Genomic DNA, 21,268 nt, shown 5'->3' on the forward strand with positions numbered 1-21,268 from the left:
CGAAAAATTCAAAGCCCAGAAGGCCCTCGGGCCAGTCACAGACAGGGAGTCAAGGAGGTAGTCCCACAAATGGGGTCCCTCACTCCCCCGATTATGTAAGTCCCCGCTACAAGGGAAAACGACCCATCCTGGGTTATGTGTGGGCTCCTCCAGCCCAAGGGGGGGATCCAGCCAAGCACCTGACCCAGGAAACTTCCCTCCTAACTTCCCACAGGAGAGCAGAAATTCCCCAAATCCTGGTCAGAACTTGTTCCCCAGGTATCCACCCAACTTCAAGCCCCAAAATCATCCATCCTTCTTTCCCCAATTCCTTGAGCCCAGACAACCTAATCCAGGAGATGGGAGGCCAAGGGTGGAGGGGTACCCAAATCTTCCCAACCCGGGGTACTACCACAGAAGGGATAGCTAGCCTTCCCGGGATCAGCCCAGGGGAGAAAATAGAACCCCGTATCAGCCTGAGCGGGTTTCACAGTTAGAGCGCCAGGTCCAAAATATGGCACGGGATCTGGGTCACATACTGAGGGCTCAACAGAACCCTCAGATGAGCATGACACCGCAGAATGCCCCAAACTCTGGGCATGGTGCTCCAGAACAATGACGGGGGCAGCACCCCGATAACCCACCGGTTCCCAGGGGGGAGACACAAGGGGAAGGGGGGTGTAAAGCCTTGGAGGAAGCTTCCTTCCCCACTTGTAAACAACCCCTGGAAACCCAGGAACCGGAAACAAAATATCCTACCCCTGAAAGTCTGCCACCCAAGGAGCAGAGAGGAGGTAGGAGAGACAAAGGACCCAAACAGACCCATTTTGTGGAGGAGGTACAGCTCTTCCAATTTGAGGGAGAGGGATCCTCAGAGGATCCTGGGAAAAGGATCTTCTCCTTCAGAGATGGGGGAACTCCTCCCAAGGAGAAATGGGTCCCAAGGGATTCCAACCCAGACTGGGTAGATGTGGGGATTGAGCTGTCGCCGCCCATCATTCTATCCCAGAAACAACAATACCGAAAACCCCTGGTTCAAACCCATCCTGGTGACTGCCTCTAAAAAGGGGTGGGGCGGCCCAGAACCGGAACCAGGGGAACCCAGAACTGCATCCTTATCCGATTGCCAACTTTTTCTTTCAGATTCCCAAAACTCCCTGCCAAACTCTGCCCAGATCTCTTCTCTCTCAATGTCCAAAACCAGAAAATGAGCCCACCAGTTGTCCAAAAATGTGCATTATCTGTGCCCACTTGAGGAGAAGGAGGGAAGATACTATGCCCGGTACAAGTACAGGGGCAGGGTACAATTTTGGCAACGGTGGACACTGGATCCCAAGCTACTCTTCTGTCCAAAAGGGCCTTTGATGAACTAAATGCAGGAAGGGGGGAGAATTACCGTATTCCTCTCACCTCTCTTCCTGGACAACTTCAGAACTTTGACGGGAAGGAAATTCCCGTCGAGGGGACTGCAGATTTGGACTTCAAAATTGGGCGACACAAGGCGAAGCACCCGGTCATAGTAGTGACTCCAGAGGGCACCCCTTGTTTACTAGGGAATGACCTCCTGAGAAGGTTGTCGCCCCTAATAGATTGCGTAAACAAGGTCCTCTGGACCCAGACTACCCGACCAATACAATTAAAGCAGAGTGTCAACCATGTTAGTTTAAACGGCACGTGCCACATGGTTGAACAAAAATCTGACCAAGTAGAATTTCACTTCCAGAACAACCAAATTCCAGACGTGACAATAATAGCAGTAGGACAACAGACTGGTGATGGGGGGTCCTCTCTATTTCTGAAAATCAACCTTCCTTCCAGTTTAAGGTGGTATTCCACACTGGAAGGAAACACTCTGAAATTCTTTACTAATCCACAATCAGTCATTCCCACTCCGATAGTCCAGAAAGATGTGAAATCAGCTCAGAGCCTGGCTTATATTCAGCAAATCGGAGAGCAGTTGTTCATCCCTGTTCAGTTAAATGATGGGAAGGACTCTGTTCTCGCCCAAGTGTGTGTGAACAACGGTAAGAGCTTCATCAGCGAAGCCATGCTCTGCCAACTCCCAAAAGATCCAGCCATTCCCACATTCAGACTGATAGATAAATGGGAAATGGCTCTGGAAACACCCAATTCCAAACATCTCCTGCCAAGCAGGGGCATGCTCAAAATCTCCATTGGCAACAAGAGCATAGTCCATAATTGTTGGGTCGTACGAGATGTCACTGCCGCCTTTTACTTAGGTAGTGACATTCTCAATCGCTTTGCCATTAGTTTGGACCTAATAAACTTCAAAGCTTGGTCCCGATTAGCGGATAATCCCATGGGCTTTGATGATCCAGAAAAAGCATTTAGGTCAGCTCAATTGCTACCTTATGCAGTTGAAATTCAGATTAAAGAGGAAGTCACCATCCTAGAAAGGACCCGACAATTCTCCCTGGAAGTGAAAGTTAAAAGAGGACAAAATTTGAAAAACCCTGATGCTTATATTCATCTAAATGCTTCTCTCCAACAGCAAGGGTTGGGGGTAAACCCAACACCATTAGTCAACATAGAACATGACACCATTCCAATACAGGTGGATAACAGCGACTTAAAGAGTATCACTCTAGCCGCAGGCACCATTATTGAAATGGCGGTTGATGACCGACATTTCTCCATTGATTTAGGAAATTAACTGTTAGGACCAATCCCCAAGGACTGTTTTGATAGTGACAGTGATGACAATACTACACCAGACAGGATCTTTAACCGGCATGGGGGGAACTTCCTGGTGTACACTTCCTGCCCTTATGGTAAGGAAGATGTGACTTGTGACTTCAGAAGGGATGAGGTGATTTTCCAGGTCCATGAGAGGTGCCTTTCCCACCTGAAGCCTCCAGTCCAAATCAGCACTCTGACCAGGGACTTCTGCACCCAGCTGGAGGAGGCCGCTGAGATAGCAAAACCAGAAGTCTTTCCAGGCTTCAGGCAGATGGTGGAAGAGAGTGTCAACCTAGCTGATGCCTGTGTGACTCTGGAACAGAAGCAAAAGTTGAAACAAGTTTTCTTGGATTTCCAAGATCTCTTTGTGGTAGACTCATATGACTGTGGTCGCACCGACATCCACACCACAACAATTCCCACGGACCCTGGCATGACTCCAGTGTTTGTGAAGCAATATCGCTTGCCTCTCGCATCAATGGAGTCCCTTACCGAAATAATTAAGAACCTTGAGTCCCGGGGAATAATCCGTCCAGTAGACAGCACCTTCAATAATCTGGTGCTGGGAATATTGAAGCCCAACGGCCAGTGGAGACTCTGCGCCAACCTTAGGGAGCTCAACAAACGGGTCCATACTTCCCGATGGCCTCTTCCCTACATTGACCAAGGGCTGGCCCAGATCCAGGGGTCACAGGTATTCACTGCAATAGACCTGACCAATGGATACTGGACTGTGCCTGTCAGTAGGGAGGACCAATACAAACTGGTTTTTACCTTAGGGGGCCAGCAGTACACATGGACTCGGACTCCCTTCGGATACCTCAACTCCGGCAATGAATTCAACATTTTCCTACATAAGGACATGCCTGACATGGGTGCAAGGGGTAACCTGGCTTATGTAGATGATATCCTCATCAAAAGTTCATCTGTGGAGGAACACATAGCGGGGATCTGTTATGTTCTGACACAGTTGAGGGCCGCCGGAGAAAAACTTTCCTTTCAGAAAGCACAGTGGTATAGAACCCGTGTTAATTTCTTGGGGCACGAGATTACTCCTCAGGGTCTCTGTCCCCAGAAAAAGAAAGTGGAAGCACTTAAGAAACTGAAAGACCCCACAACTCTGCGGGAACTAAGGAGTCTCCTTGGACTGACTAATTACAGCAGAAAGTTCATTGAGGGCTACGCAGAGATCACTAGACCACTGATTCATCTTTTGAAGGGGGGGGTTCAAGTGGGAATGCGGTCCAGAACAATCCGAGGCAGTAAAACAACTCAAAAGAAGCCTCTCACAACCGCCTTGCCTAGCTTACCCTGTCAGAAACAAGGAGTTCTTCCTGGAGACAGGGTTCTCTAATACGTGCTTGATGGCAGTATTATACCAAAAGCATTACAAGGTCAATAAAGTAATCTCCTATGCGAGCAAACCTTTATCCTCTGTGGAGGAAAAATTCAACGATTGTGAGAAGACACTCTTGGCAACGGTGTGGGCATTGAAGAATTACAGCCCGTTCATCCAGGGGGAACACATCATAGTGGAGACTCCACACCAGCCTATGCAATTTCTCCAAAGTGACAGAATCCGGCCCGGAAATGTGAGTAATTCCCGAATCACTTCCTGGATCCTGTCAATGCAAGGCTTTCCTGTGGAGGTCAGATATGGCCAAAACAAGAAGAGTCCCCTCGCGCAAGTTCTGGCTGACTTGCATGATTGTGCCAGAGAAAACTGTCTCGAGGACGAAAGTCTAAAAATCAAAGACAACATGGAGGTATACCTTAATTCCCCACACAAAGTCTTTGAAGAGGACAAGTGTGAGGGAATGCCCACTGTCTATGTGGATGGATGCTCGTACCATGTTGACAACAACGGGGAAAAAGAACGTGTGGCCGGCGTAGGGAATGCATGGGTGAATGAGTCCCCAGAACCCTCCGCTGGGTACAAAATTGGTCCCCGAAGTAGTCAGGTGGCAGAGTTGATGGCTGTGCATCAAGCCATCCTCACTGCTGTCCAACATCAACTCCACAAACTGGTCATAATCACCGATTCGGATTATGTACGGAACGGGTTCGTGGAGCACCTGGTTAATTGGAAAACCAGAGGCATGCTATGTGCTTATAACAAACCCTTGAAACATGGGAAGTTAATCCAAAATATTGATGATCTGGTCACCTCGAATGGGATGACCATCTACTGGAAGAAGATCAAGGGTCATTCCAAAGTAGAGGGACCAGACAAAACTGGAAATGACTTAGCTGATCAGCTGGCCAAAACCGGGGCCATCCAAGGGAATCTAATAGAGACTGAGTCCCTGTTGGGGGAAATCCAGGTCGCTGCTATCACTAGGTCCCAGACAAATGCTCACAATGATCTTTCAACTGCACAATGGAGTAAGTAGAGCCCAGATGCTGATTTGATCACGGCTCAGAAGGGGGATCCAATAATTGGTAAGTTTTACCAACACATTGAGGACCCTGAGAACTTTCCCCTGTCGGATACCGATTACATTGGGAAAGAGGACCTTAGAGTGTTGATGAAATGTCCAAAAATTTTCAGAATCCAAGACGGTTTGTTGGTAAGGAAATCCCAAGCTGGCCATGATCAGTGGGTGGTCCCTACCTCATTCCGAAGCCTGATGTTAAGTCACGCCCATGATGCAGCCACCGCCGATCATAGGGAGTGTCACACAACACTTGAGATCTTAAGAGAGGTTGCATACTGGCCACACATGGGGCAGGACCTCGACCAATACTTGAAGGGGTGTCTTGTGTGTGCACAATTTCAGCCAACATCCCTCACACACCGGGCGCCTCTCCAAAAGAGGGGGATGACACTGCCATGGTCAGATTTGCAAATCGACTTCATAGGCCCCTTGATTCGCTACTCTAGGGGAAATAAGTACATGTTGACGGTCACATGCTTATTTACTAAATGGGTGGAATGTCTCCCGGCCCCAAACTGCAAGACAGAAACAGCAGCTGCCCTGATGATCAACCACATCTTTTCACGTTTTGGTCTACCCCAAAGGATTGAGTCAGACAGAGGTAGCCATTTTACCAGCGAAGTAATGATGTGGGAGATACTGGGGGTTAAAAGGAAGCTACATATTGCTTACCGGCCAGCCTCTTCTGGTGCAGTGGAGAGATACAACAGAACCATAGTGAGCATCTTAAAGAAGTTTGTGGCAAATTCTGGGCCAAGTTGGGATATCGATTACCTCTGGTCTTAATGGCCATCAGATCTACCCCTTCATCGGCAACCCAAATGTCACCATTTGAGTTGATGACCGGACGCAAGATGGTGCTTCCCCAGCATTTGCTCTACAGGACCCAAGAGCAGACGTTAATAAATGCCTCCACTACTCACAAGTATGTGGAGAATTTAAGGAAACGTATTCAAGGTGCATCTGAGGTATGCAAAACAAATGAGTAAGTTAGAGTGCTCACACTCAAATACATGAAAAAAAGGAGGGCCACCTGGCTCGGCGTACCTTACCCTAAGGAAGAACACCCTAACCCTGGCGGGGGTGCCTATCCCTGGGTAGCGCGTGATGTATCACCTACTAAAAAGATATAGAGGAGAGTGCTGTCCCTCAACCTTCTATACTAGTGGCAGTGTCTGGAGGCAGACACAAGTGGTCCAACAGAGACGTCTTTAGACTATTTCGAGAACATGGAGGGTGAATAGAAGTACTCAGTTAAGCTGCCCATGGTCTCTGCTTCTATTTGCCATAATGATGGAAACATTAGCTTGCTTTATGTGGAAGATGTTGTTCGCGGAAGTAGGTTATAGAATTGCAGAGCAGGCCCATAAAACATTGTTATAGGCAGACGATTATTGCTCTAGATAAAGGAGCTGGTGGTAAATTTCTTGCAAATGTTGGAGCAGGTTGAGTAGTTGGGATGGTATCTGGATTTCAAATCAACTGGGCAAAGTCTTGCACCTATTCCCTTCCAGGAATGGATACTGTGATCTTGGCAGAACTACCCATCCCAGTCACGCAGGCACCCTTTCAATACTTAGGCTTCATGGGAAGTGTGATCACAGAGGAAGTGTCTGAAACAAATGTCATGCATACCCAAAATAAAATAAGCACGCAGGTAGAATATTAGATGGGTAGAGTAAGTCTAGAGGATTAGGAAATACCAAAAAAGACCGAATATTAAACACTCTGGAGGTGGCCAACAGGTACTCCCTGACTAAAGATTTCCCGTCAACATCCATGAAGCTGAATGATGTCAGAGGGTACCTAAAGCAATTCCCGGACAAAAGGCTGAGTAGATCTTTCTTAAGATTCCGGCTAAACCAGATGAAAACAAATGAAATACTAGCCATACGAAAGCAGTCAGACACAAACGCCTGCCGGTTCTCTAAGGAAGATTCCTTAGTGGAAACCAGTAGGCACCTACCGTTGGAGTGTAATGAACTCAAAAGAGAAAGAACAAGATTTCTTGCTGAACCATTGGAACATTTTAGAACTTTGGACGCAGACAATCTGTGGAAACTTCTGACGTGAGGAAACAACAGACGAGGTGTAATTGGAGTGACCTCCTTCCTGAAGTTCTTGGACATTCAGTAAACCGGAACCCTTGAAAGGGGAAAATTTGGTCGAACAACTGCTCCTATACACCTCTACTTACCTACCCAATTTGGAATTGGTTTAATGAAAAGGACAACCTGGCGGATTTTAAACATTTTGTAAAAATTGCATCGCAATTGAATCAAAAATTAAATTTTAAAAAAAAAACATATGGCATATTTGACCAAATTTAGGCTGTATGACAATTTTGCTTAGCCTAAACATTCAAACAAATATGCCATACAAATCCATTATAGCAAAAAAGGGGAACAGGGGTTGCAGGGATGTCCACCGCATATGGAAATAATGTAAAAGAAAAAAAGAAAAAAAAAAGGAAAGGACCCTGCCCCTCCGGTTTCCAAGCATGTACGTGAAGGGAACCGGTGTTGCAGGGAGTCAAGTGAGTTGGCGGCACCCGACGAGGTGTGCCGCCAAAACTTAAGTAAGGGGCGAGGGGAGGGGGGAGTGTATTTATAGTGTATAGGTGGTTTGACCACAATGGTCAAGTTAGCTACGGTCATATGAATCGCAATCTTTTTGGTTACGATCAAACAACCAAAAAAGAAGATAATAGTGCTTCCGAGGCTCCTATACATATTTCAAGGAGTACCCATGTTGATAGCCAAAAAAGAGTTCCAGAGATTTGAGAAACTAATGGTACTACTGTATTGGGGCAATAAATGCCAGAGAATAGGGTTGCCAGCATTAAGGTAAACATATGAGGAGGGGGCATCAGCTCCCAGGACTTCAGGATCTATTAGGCTGCTGCTATATGGTACCATGGATTAAGGGGCATGAAAGGGATCAGGTATCAAGATTAATAGAGGCAGTAATTGTGCCACAGCAGCTATTGATTATTCAACTGCTAGGTGGCAAGCAGGTTAAGGAATTACAACAGCATGTGCGGGTGATACATAAGGTATGGGCTTGGGATGAATTCCTTAGCACGCCTCAAATACACGCAGTCAACCAGGTTTATCTGTCACTGAGGGAAGTATGTAAGAGTATAACAACAATATACGGGGCTTGTGGAAGAAGGATTGAACCTCACATCTGGGATATCCGGCAGAAATGGTAAGAGGCTATTGGACAGGGGCTGACAGAAGCAGAATGGAGGAGGGCATGTGGAAACCCTAAGAATGTATTGTTGAGATGGCTTGGGGAAACCCCAAAATTGCACAGAGGTTCAGGAGCCAGAAAAACAGGACACAATAGTGGAAATAGACAAAGTGAAAGGCAAAATCCACCTTTATTAACATCCAAATAAAGCAGGGACAGCATAAAAGCAAAAAAGTCATTGCTCTCACCGGGATTATCAAAGACAACGATTTTTATACTATGAATGGGTCATCAACAACATCATCATCATCATCATATACTCACAGTTACCAAAACATGAGGGGATTGGTTAAGGGTATTGGCTATATACACATCCTACAGGGGTTAAACTTCTGATTGGGTAACAACAATCTGATGGCTCCTCCTGAGACCAGCTCTAAATTGATAACAAGGACATCATCTCTACAATGAGATATTGGTTGGCCTAATAAGTACTGGGCGGCCTAACACTGGGGGTTTGATTAGTTGGCGTTCTACTGATCAACCTTGGACAACTAACATGTCATCGAGACATGAGCCAGACCGGAGTAGTGGCATAGTGGTCCATGGACTGCTTTCCTTTCAATAAAAAAAAAAGATACCATCAGGGACCAGTAGGGGGCACGGGAGAAGATGGCCGTCTAGACTTACAGCTCCCACCCCCTTCAGCAAAAATGAGAGGATATCGTGCATCAATGCCCGACATTTCAGGATCCATACGCATTTGTGCAGAGAAGTGAGCTCCTGAATCTGCTGAGCGTAAAAACTGAGTCCAAGGCACACAGTGAAGGACAGAAGACCGGGGTGTCGCAGCGAGACGAAACGTGTTGGGGAGGTCCGCTGCAGCAAGAGACTGAAGACTAAACATAGCTGATACGCCCAGCACTGAGCGAGGAGTAAACGTGTGAGCACTGGGGAAGGCTAGAAAGATATCCGGATGGTTGGAACTGATCAGCGACCGAGCCCCTTCCAAGGACTGCTCGGCGGCTACGGTACATGCAGAGTACACCAGAGAAGCGACCAGCAGGGAGCTGAGGAAGCGCACTGCTAATCCAGACCAGGCTGAGGATAAAATGGGGCAGCTGCCACCCACCAGACACCAGCAGCCGCAACTACTGAGGCGGTCGGCCCCGTGGATGGGAGAGTGGTGCCCTAGACAGCAGAGCAGGGGAGACCATGAAAATGGAGCCGGCACCAGAGGAGGAACACCCTGCCTGATGGGCCCCCTGTGAGTGCCACGCAGTGCAGGCCAGGGTGTGGTCACCAGAGGGGACCGGAAGGTGAAGCGAGGCCAGGGGGCAGAGATAAAAGCGTGTATACCGCCTGAAAACAGACTCCCACGCAGCAATCAATAGGAGTGAGATAGGAGGAGGACAAAAAACATCTCCCATCGGCTGTCTCCCCCAGCGTGGCAGACCATAGCCAGTGAACTTTTCACGCCCACCACCACAAGCCCCGCACTAAGCTTGGCTAGAGCTGATCAAAAGGTGCACACACGGTGTGGCGAATCAGGCCATGGTGGCCCCAGGGAATAACCTGCTAAGGAGGGAAGTGCGCTAGAAGCAATGTAACAGGAATATCCACTAACTCAGATGCACACAGTGCCCGAATCAGGGGTGGTGACAGTCCCCCTAATTGGGTGCGGGAGAGTGCAGACATCTACCTACCCAGACTCCATGTACTAAGGCCAGACCATCTGGTACTGGAGCGTTGGCGAGGGGACAGGAGAAGCCCGGGCCTAAAATCAACAGGGCCAGGGCTGAAAGCCAACCACCGGACAAGAAGCGGAAAAGAGATCAGGTGCAGGAACTGAGACATAAACAGCGCTCAAACAGTATTGCGAAGGACACTGAGGTTGCCCCTATTCTGTCGCCTCCAACTATTACCACAAAGTCAAGGACGGTAAACAAAAAAGGGCCGCACACTTGGCACAGGGAGTGGTGACGCACTTGGGGCGCAGGGACTGTCGCCACGGGGTGGACCCGACGAAGCAGAAAACCTGAGGGCAGGATGCTTCACCTGAAAAGAAATACCAAAAAAATAGATACAGATTGAGGAACGAAAATACCGAAACAGGACACTGACCAACAGCACAGAGAGTACAGTGCAAGAGGAGAGAACTGGCATATAAATAGGGTGCGAGCAGGACCACAAGGGGCTTGAAGCTGAAGGAGCTGTGTCCGCTTCGCCTGACACGGGAACAGAGAGTCTTACGGCCAGATGCTCAGAGAAGCAAGGGGCAACGACAAAGAAATCCCCAGGGGCACAAATGGCGGCAGGAATTGACATGTCTAAGTTTTCCACAAAAGATGATATTGGACACATCATGGCGGACATTAAGGCCCTTAGAGGAGGCATACCGGCCTCAGTAGAATGACCACAGTGGAGAATAAAATATAAGGGCTCGAACACAATCAATTGAACCCCGATTTGGTCGAAATGAAGCTGGATGCAAGGTTGATGGAGCTGGAGCTCAGGGAGGAGGTAACGCTCAAAATGAATGACCTGGAGAACAGGGAAAGGCATAATAACCTGAGGATACTGGGGTTAAAAGAGCCAATCAAGGAAAACCTGAGACAAGTGGAGGAGAATGTAATTGCGCTGATAAACCAGCTCTTTGAAGCAGATGGGGGCAAGACAGTTCAACTCGAGAGGGCGCAAAGAGGAGGAAGGCCCTATGGTGATGCCCCGCTCCATTTCGGTCAAATTCTTGAGATACAGAAATAGAACAGAGGTTCGAAATAGGGCAAAGCAGCAACGGGAAGTGGAATTTGAAGGCTCTAAAGTTACAATATATCAGGACCTCAAAGTTGCAGACCCCTGACAACGTGGCTGCAGGAAAAAGAAATTCGATAAAGATGGGGCTACCCATTCTTGCTGCAGTTCGAGATGGAAGGGGTAGACTATCGGCTAACATCAGCAGAAGAGGCGGAACAAGCCCTGAGAGACCTTACAGCTGACGCAGACGCTCAGCCACACAGCCCGCAGGGCCTATCTACCAGTAGAAACCGAAGGAGAAGGAGAGGACAAACGGGGAGGACATGAGACTCAACTTTAAAAACAAAAAGCAAAGGCAAAAGAGGGGCATGCAGATACACCTGCAATGGGGAAAGGTGATGCAAGGACGGATCTGATCGTAGGCCCAGGTCTTAACTCCCTGACGAAAAGGTCCCTAACTGTAAGGGAATTCCGCAAAGCCTCACTGGACATATCCTTCATAGAAGAAACGCGCCTAGTGCAGGGGAAGAACGGGTGCTGAGAGGCAGTGGGGGGTGCGGGAATAGGACAGGTGCATTGGGCATGCCAAAAGAGTTGGGGTCGGCATAATTCTCCACAGACAGTGTAGGCTGCAGGACTGTGTGGCCACAAACCTGTTAGACGGAAGAATGCTGATCCTGCAGGGGAATCTGGAGGGAGCTAGAGTATTGTGGCGGTGATATACGCCCCCAACCCGGGTCAAGAAAGTTTTCTCCGGGAGGCATTTGACAAGATACAAGGGCTCGAGGCAGACCTGTACATAGTTGGGGGCGGGGGGACCTTACCTCATGGGCAAACGAAACCTGGGACAGGAAGGGGAATGAGGGGAAGGCAGATGAAAGGGCAGAGAGACTGGGCCACCTGGGATTGGCGATTGGGAGAAGAGGTCTGGTGGATGTATGGAGGAGTCAGCACCCATGGGAGGAGGGCTACACCTTCTACTCAGTGCCCCATAAAACATTTTCAAGGATTGATTACTTACTAGTAAACAAGGAACAAGGTGCAAGGGTGAGGGAAAGCAGCATCCGGCTAGTGGGATGGACAGACCACGACATGGTCACCATGACCCTAGATGTGACAGGCCTATACAGACCCATGGGTATGTGGCGCTGCAATGAGTCTCTCTGGGGTGATCCTATTTTTGGGGACCAGTTAGCCGAAGGGATAAAGGAATATTTTGAACAGAACGACACAGGGGAGGGGAGCACTGAGGTGGTCTGGCATGTGGGTAAGGCTACTTGGAGAGGTCTCCTAATAAGAGAAGGAGCAAGGAGGAAAAGAGAGAGGACTGAGGGAAGAAAAACTTAGAGGAGAGATACAAGAGGGGGAGGAGAAGATGCATGCCACGAAAGGTAACAAAGACGAGATAAGGGAAGAGTTGTTGTTGAAAGGAGCAGAGTTAAAAACACTGGGAATGGGGGAAACCCTATGGAAAATGAGGTACTTAAAACAGAAATAATATGAAAAAGGGGACAAGGCAGATGCGCTCATAGCAGCTAGACTCCAGGCACAGAGAGCAGAGGGATGGGTAACCAAACCTGCAGACCCTGAGGAGGGTGACAGGGTCCTCCCGACAGATATCGCTGTGAAATGTGCCCAGTTTTATGAGAAACTATACGAGTCTGAAGCTACCGATAAGGAGAACGCAGTGGGGGCATACTTAAGAGGGGTGAGCATGACTAAATTTACATGCCCGGAGATAGAACACCTAGAGAGCCCAATCACAGCCCAAGAAATCCAAGACGCAATGGCACGTCTCCCAAATGGTAGGGCCCCAGGCGAGGATGGCTATACCATAGGATTCTATAAAGAATACGCAGGGTGCCTGACACAACATTTGGTTAAGCTTTATAATCATATACTAGACACAGGAAAGGCACCCGCAAAATTCAGCAGAGCACTGATATCTGTAATCCCGAAGGGGGAGAGGAACCCGACCCAATGCCCATTATACCGCCCAATTTCACTCCTGAACATGGATGAAAAAATATTTACAAGAATCCTTGCAACAAAACTAGAAAAGAAGCTACCTCGAATAGTGCACCCAGATCAAATGGGATTTATAGCAGGCAGAAAAGGCCCAGATGGTATAAGAAAGACACTAGACCGCAGAGCACACGTGGGAAACCTAGGGGACCAGGCATTACTTTGTCTGGATGCCGAGAAGGCCTCTGACAGAGTGGAATGGGGTTTCCTCTTTGCAATATTACATAAGCTAGGTGTGGGGGACAGACTGCGTCGGGCGATAGGGGCAATATATTCGGGACCAACGGTAAGGGTTGTTGTGAATGGATGAATAGAAAGGAAAACTCCTTCACTTATTTGGCAGCACCACAGTAAATAATACAAAAAACTGATTGTAGTTTTTCTCAGTGGGTCTCGATGTTTATTTGGTATATCTTAGTAGCCCTTCGTGAGACACAGGTTTCGGCAAATGCTATGCCTTTTTCAAACAGGGCCAATCATGGTTGTATTTCTGATAGTTTTTATCTGTAGTAGTCTAGGTAAGTTGCACAAATGTTAAAGGTTGAATTCGACCTATAAAGTCTTTCGGCAGTCTCCTAGCGTCGGCAACATTGTTGTGAATGGAACACGATCTAGGGAGTTCAATCTTGGTAGAGGTACCAGACAGGGGTGCCCTCTGTCCCCTACTATTTGCCCTTGTCAAGACTACACAAGGGAAGAGTATCGACACTCTCCCCCGAACCACAGAAGCCGAATGGATTCAACCCTTCCACCGTGGTTGGCACAGGCACCTGAATATCAGAGTCACAGACAGCCACGTGGCAGGCAGCCAATGGGGGAAGGAGGAATTAGGAGAGGTTTTGGATGGGAAGGGGAATTTTAGGAAAACTGGAAAGGGGAATTGGAGAAACATAGAGAACAAACAATATGCATTTCACCATAAACGTTAACACTCCTGTAATCCTAACTTGTGCTGCCTAAACTCCTGTAGCCTAATTCGTTATCATACATATCCCTACTTCATGGTACTCACATAAGCCCTTGCAGTGTGAACAGACAACATTAAACATTATGAAACGTGAAACACTTCACAACATAGATTAAGCAAAATGAGATAAACTGGGGTTTAATCCCACAATGAGTATACGCACAGATGGCCCAAAGGGCTAGCACAAGCAAACAAAGAAGACTTGATTCAGTATGCTAATATGGCATGCTGATTGCTTTTCATCACTAACTGTGCATAATACTAGCACCCGCACACCCTACGTGTCCTAATTACTCAGTTTTTCCATTCTTAACCAGAATGCTCAAGAAAGCCTGGGCGTTCTCTTTATCTGAGCGTTAGTGTCGCAGGAGCAGTAATCAGTTGAAATACACTGTGAGCTCGCCTACTCCACCCCCTCTACAACACACCACCAAATGTTTGTAACGTTACAGAGGATGGGAGGCTTAAAACGATATAACCAGCGTTCTCCACACTGTTGCAGCGTAGCAAGGTCAACACTTCCTGTAGCAATAAAATGCCCACTGTACTGTTAACATCACACAATACATTGACATGTTGCACTTAGCTATGGTGTCCTGGAGCCCCACAGGACTGCCTGGACAAGTCGAAGATCAGCAGATAAAGCAGGGCACCAAACCGTTCACCGCTGCATAGCCCGGCATCCTCTCGTGTTTGCAAGTCCATTCGGCATGCCACTGCTAAACCCATTCCAGCCTCCTGCTGCATTTCGCCATCACAGCCCATGGAAACAAAATAATTTGCACCGGGCACGGGCGGTTGATGGCTAATAAGCCCTCTCTAATTACCAGCAGCTGTTTTGCGTGAACGCGCTGAACTACACAATGCACCAAGTGCTGCTGGGAATTGTAGTTCAGTGCTACTTTCTTAGTCAGCGGTTCTTCCTTGGCCTCACATGCATTTTTCCCTGTAGCACAACTCTGTCTGCCCCAGCCATTAAACCTGACAGTACCTCCTCTCCCAGAGCCCTTTCCCAGGACCTGGTTTCTCTGGATGCCGCAACATGATATTGTCTTACCAATTTTGGCACGTGTACTGCTTCTGCTGGTTCCCACCATGAACGGTCCTCTGGACCATACCCAGTCCACTGAATAAGATACCATAATTTGTGTTGTCTCCTTTTTGAGTCCAGAATCCTCCTTACTTCATATTCCACCTGGCCGTCTTTCAAAATTGCTGGAGGTCGTTGTGTGGTCATTCCTGGAGCTGCAGGTTTAAGCAAAGACACATGGAAAACTGAATGCATCTTTAAGGTTTTTGACAGCCTCAACCTCATAGCCATAGGTGACACACACTGAATGATCTCATAGGGCCCAATGAATTGAGGCGCACATTTACAGGGTCCCACCAGAGCTAGGTTCTGTGTAGAGAGCCAAACTTTATCTCCCACTTGGTAGCTTGGGGCCTCCCGACGTTTCTCATCAGCTTGCACCTTATAGGCCCTTTTTGCTTGCTCTAAATTTTATCGTGCCTTCTGTCTGATGTTGAAGAGCAACTGCTTGCGCTCATGAAGAACTGGAATCTGCTCCACTTCCGGCAGTTTTTCCGGAATCATGTTCTGTTGGTTACCATATAAACATTAATTGGGAGCCATACCTAAAGATGTGTGCTCAGTGTTATTATATGTAAATTCAGCTAACTATAAGGCCTTCACCCAGGAATCCATGCAATCTCCTAAATAACACTGTAAATATTATTCAAGAGTCTGGTTCAATCTCGCTGTTTGTCCGTCCGGCTCTGGATGATAACTAGTGGACAGAGCACAGTTGACCCCCAACATCTGGCAAAAGGCACGCCAAAATCTCGAAGTAAATTGCAGTCCCCTATCTGAAACAATACTTGTGTGGAGACCATGCAATGTAACAATGTGCTGCAAAAACAATTCTGCCTATCGTCCTGCACCCGGAATTCCTATACATGGAATAAAGTGCGCTTGCTTAGACAACTGGTCCACTACCACCCTAACTGTATCATGTTGGTTGTCTGGAGGAAGATCTGTAATAATGTCCATGGAAATGTGTGTCCATGACTTCTCAGGTGTAGGTAATGGTTGGAGCAGCCCCCTCTTTTTAGTGTGGTCAGCCTTGTTGCATATACAATTCCCACACCCTAAAATAAATGCCTCTGTGTCGTGCCTTTTTTTCAAATTTGACCACCAGAAGTATTTCTCTAACATACTTTGAGTCTTTCTTTTACCGGAATGCCCAGCTAAAGGAGATTTATGACACCAGTATAATGTTTTATCTTGTCATTCTCTAATAGGCAGAAATAACCGACCTGTATGGAAAGGCCACCCCTCCCGTAACTTCTTTAACGGAGGACTACTCCCCCCATGTGCATACATCCTCCAGACTCAGCCCCTTATGTAATTGTACCAAATAATCCTCTGTAATTGCTCCGATTACTTTCTCAGGGGGAATAATAGCTCTAGTTCCGGCACCACATTCTCTAGGTTTTGCTGCCTCATCAATGCATCTACCTTTCCGTTCTTTCTCTTAGGCCTAAAGGTCACTACAAAATTGAATTCATTTAAACATTGAGACCAAGCAATTGCCTGGCGCCAAGGGTCTGTGCTGACTTAAAGTACTGGAGATGTTTATGGTCAGTCACCACCGTTACCTGATGCTGGGCCCCCCACAAGTAATGTCTCCATTCCAGAAGGGCGGCACGAATGGCCAACAACTATCAGTGATCGAGTAAGTCTGTTCGCAACCAATAAGCTTGCGGGAGTAGAAAGCGACAGGGTGCCATGTCCCTTCCTCATCTTTCTGTGATAGTATTGCTCCCACTGCCACATTACTTGCATTTGTTTCCACCTGAAAGAGTCAACTCAGATCAGGATATCTCAACACCGGTGCCTTCGTAAAAGCTAATTTTCATTCTTGAAAGGCCTTTTCTGCCTCCTCACTCCAATTGAACCGAGCTGCCTTTCTTAGTAACTGAGTGATAGGTGTTACAATCTTAGAAAAATTATCAATGAACCATTGATAAAAATTGGCAAACCCTAAAAAGGACTGTACATCCTTTACACACTGCGTGGAGGGCCAATCCATCATTGCCTGTACCTTTCTCTTGTCCATCACTATGCCTGCTGGGGTGAGAATGAAACCCAGAAATTCAACCTGACTAGCGTGCAAAGAGCACTTTTCTAATTTTACAAAAAGCTAATAATCCTGTAGGCGTTGCAGCACTGCCTTTACATGCACTACATGTTGCTCTCTAGAAATATACAATGACGAAAACATCAATGAACTACCTCAGTACCTCTTGCATAAAAAACTGAAAAGCTGCAGGGGCATTGCATAACCCCAAGGGCATGACCCAATATTCAAAAAGACTGAATTTAGTTCTGAAGGCAGTCTTCCATTCATTGCCCTCCTTTACTCTTATTAGATGATAAGCACCTCTTAAGTCCAATTTTGTATAAACCACTGCAGATTTCACCTAATCCACTAGGACTGAAATCAAAGGTAATGGAAACCTATTATTAATGGTAACCTTGTTTAACGCACAATAGTCTATGCATGTTCTTAGGGTTCCTTCCTTCTTGGGTACAAAAAATAATGGAGAGGAAACGGGTGAGGTGGAATGTCTAATGGACCCCTTCACCAACATTTTATCCAAATATTCTCTCAAGTGTCGATTTTCTGTTTCCGTGAGAACACAAATCAGACTGCAGGGCAGTTTCTCCCCTAGTTCAAGCTCAATGACAGTCATATGCTCGATAGAGTGGCAAGCTCTCTGCCCCACCTTTGTCAAACACTTTTGCAAAATCCATATACTGTTGAGGGATCCCTGTATTTACTGACCCCACCACCTGTGGAACCTGAACTTTGTCTGCCAAAAAGATAGCAGGGTCTCTATCTTGCTGCATGTGACTCTCAAAACATACTTCATGCCACTCCCAATCAATCCTTCGATTATGCTGCACCAACCATGGCATTCCTAAAATCAGACCGAACTGTGAGGCAGCTATCAGATCAAATGCAATTTCTTCCTCATGACCTGATTCACATATCATCCTTAATGATTGAGTTTGTTGTCGAAATGGGCCCTTATATTTAGGGAGACCTGTCCACTAATTGTACACCCTCAACCTGTTTCTTATCCTGCAGGGGCAGCCCCAACTGTGCTGCTAATTCAATGTCAATGAAGTTTCCTGTGGCCCTTGAATCTACCATGGCCAGTACCACTTGCTTAGTCAGAGTGAAAATCAAAGTCACTAATATGTACAAATGAGAGGTCCTGCTCCCAACAGTATTTGCCACCCAACTGGCGAACCTGGATTCCATTGGGCCCGACACCTTAATTCCCCATAAGGCTGGCCCAATTCTTTTCCCGCTTCTAGCTTGTTTCGATCTCCCCCGCCCCCCACTCCTCTTAGGGGTGTTGGGACAGGTACAGATATAATGCCCTGCTTGTCCACAATAAAGGCATACTTTGTTGGCCTTATGCTGTTCCTTTTCCACTGACGTCAATGGCCCTCTTACACTCCCAATCTGCATGGGTTCTCCTTCCCCCGTCCGTTCTCCTCTACTCTTTTCCAACCTAGCAAAAGGTAACCCTTCCGGCCTCTTCTTGTCCCCATTTAGCTTGTTCATACGATGGTCTAGGCGTAACTCCCCGGTTGCCTTCCAACGGTGTTCCCTGAGCCACCAAACTCTGTACTTGAGATTTCAGAGTGGTCGACTCCTGCCTGGCATGGGCCTATTCCAACTGAACGTCCTGGAGTGCTTTGAGCACATCTGCTAGCGGTGGAGGTTTCGGCTCCATTTGGCTTGAGGGTGAAAAATAACCCGTTATGGGGGCGGATTATTATGTCAAGACTACACAAGGGAAGAGTATCGACACTCTCCCTCGAACCACTGAAGCCGAATGGATTCAACCCTTCCACCTGGGTTGGCAAGTGCACCTGAATATCAGAGTCACAGATAGCCATGTTGCAGCCAATGGGGGAAGGAGGGATTAGGGAGAGGTTGTGGTGGGAAGGGGAATTTTAGGAAAACCGGAAAGGGTAATTGAAGAAACATAGAAAACAAACAATATGCACTTCACCATAAACTTATACACTCCTGTAATCCAGACTTGTCCTGCCTAAACTCCTGTAGCCTAATTGGTTATTCTACATACCCCTACTTCTTTGTTACTCGGCATAGACCCTTGCAGTGTGAACAGGCAACATTAAACATGATGAAACATGAAACACTTCACAACATAGAGCAAGCAAAATGAGACAAACTGGGGATTAATCCCACAATGAGTATACGCACAGATGGCCCAAAGGGCTGGCATAAGGAAACAAACAAGACTTGATTCAGTATGCTAATATGAACAAGTATGGGTGTGCTGATTATTTTTTATCACTAACTGTGCATAATGCCAGCACCCGCACACCTTACGTGTCCTAATTACTCTGTTTTTCCATTCTTTTTAAAAAACTTTTATTTTTGTTGACTTTGTTTTTCCATTCTTAACCAGAATGCTCAAGAAAGCCTGGGCTCTCTCTATCTGAGTGTCAGTGTCGTAGGAGCAGTAATCAGTTGAAATACACTGTGAGCCCGCCTACTCCACCCCCTCTACAACACACCACCAAATGTTTGTAACATTTACGGAGGATGGGAGGCTTAAAACGATATAACCAGCGTTCTCCACACTGTTGCAGCGGAGCGAGGTCAATACTTCCTTGAGCAAGAAAATGCCCACTGTACTATTAACATCACACAATACATTGACATGTTGCACTTAGCTTTGGTGTCCATGCCAATAGAAGTTCAGCAGATAAAGCAGGGCACCAAGCCATTCACCGCCGCATAGCCCGGAATCCTCTCATGTCTGCAAGTCCTTCGGCGTGCCACTGCTTAACCAGTTCCAGCCTCCTGCTGCATTTCGCCATCACAGCCCGTGGAAACAAAATAATCTGCACCGGGTACGGGCGGTTGACGGCTAATAAGCCCTCTCCAATTACCAGCAGCTGTTTTGCAGAAACGGGCTGAACTACACAATGCACCAAGTGCTGCTGGGAATTGTAGTTCAGTGCTACTTTCTTAGTCCACGGCTCTTCCTTGGCTTCACATGCATTTTTCCAAGTAGCCCAACTCTCTGTCTGCCCCAGCCCTTAAACCTGACAGCACTGACAATGGAGCCATTAGGGGAGAAGATACGGAAAGACGATCAGATTCAGGGAATACAAGTAGGGACACAGATCCACAAGTTGAGCATGTATGCTGATGACATACTACTGTATCTCTCAGATACAACAGGATATCCATACAGAAAGTGATTAGGACCCTGGAGGAATACGGGGAAGTGTCTGGCTTTAAGGTCAATGTTAGCAAGTCCACCCTCTTTCCACTTCAGGAGTATACGGAGAATCATTTCTGGGAATGGACTAGCCTAAGGGTCCCAGTGGAGAGGGGTAATATAAGGTACCGGGTGGGTGTGGATACCAAGAGACATGAACAATCTCTATGAATGCAACTTCCTCCACTGCTGCATAGGCTATTCGGTGACCTGGAGGCATGGTAGAAACTTACGGTCGGTTGGCTTGGACGGGTTAATGCGATTAAAATGATGCTAGAGTTTCATACCTATACCAGGCACTCCCGATAGAACTTCCAGAGTCTCACTTTGCGGAACTAAAAAATGAATACTGAGATTCCTCTGGCAAGGGAGAAAATAAAGGGTAGCCTACAAGCAATTAGTGCAGCCCAAAGAAAAAGGGGGGTGGTGGGACTGCCCGAGATGCAAACATACTAAAGGGCGGCCAAATTCAGAGCCCTCTTACCTCACTTGTGCATGGAAAGGGACAAACAATGGGTGGGGATAGAAAACCACCTTTTCCGACCAGTAACTCTGGGAGAATGGCTCTGGGCGCCGGCAGCCGCAGCACAGAACACTGTGCGCACGCATAGAATCCTGGGCCCCCTCCAAAGGGAGATGGTGGGGGGTCACTACCTGCTCATCACTGCTAAGCCACCCCCCCGATACGGGATCATACACCAGATCACAGAAGGTTTCAGGAATGGTTCGATGTGGGGCTGGAAAGAGTACGACAGGTTCTAAGGAAGGACAGATTCGTAGAGCTGGCTGATCTGAGGAGAAGCTGGGGATAGGTAACATATCGGTCTTTAAATACCTACAACTCAAAGGGGTGCTAATGTCGGATGAA

The 21,268-nt window shown here is 47.3% G+C and overlaps 1 protein-coding gene across 8 annotated transcripts in view; it reads right to left on the reverse strand.

The window, feature by feature from the left end:
- BICRAL (BICRA like chromatin remodeling complex associated protein) overlaps positions 1–21,268 on the reverse strand; it is a 2,181,199-nt gene that overhangs the window by 1,816,741 nt on the left and 343,190 nt on the right. For 6 of the 8 annotated variants that reach the window (XM_069608494.1, XM_069608493.1, XM_069608490.1 and 3 more), the window contains one exon: positions 15,119–15,306. The exons of 1 other annotated variant lie outside the window; for it this stretch is intronic. In XM_069608494.1, coding sequence (XP_069464595.1) covers positions 15,119–15,203 — 85 coding nt within the window. In that variant the 5' untranslated portion in view covers positions 15,204–15,306. The remainder of the gene's footprint in view (positions 1–15,118; positions 15,307–21,268) is intronic. One more of the 8 variants, XM_069608492.1, reaches the window with a different exon arrangement.

The sequence above is a fragment of the Ambystoma mexicanum genome, chromosome 4q (assembly GCF_040938575.1).
Source record: "Ambystoma mexicanum isolate Mex_15411 chromosome 4q, UKY_AmexF1_1, whole genome shotgun sequence".
NCBI lineage: Eukaryota > Metazoa > Chordata > Amphibia > Caudata > Ambystomatidae > Ambystoma > Ambystoma mexicanum.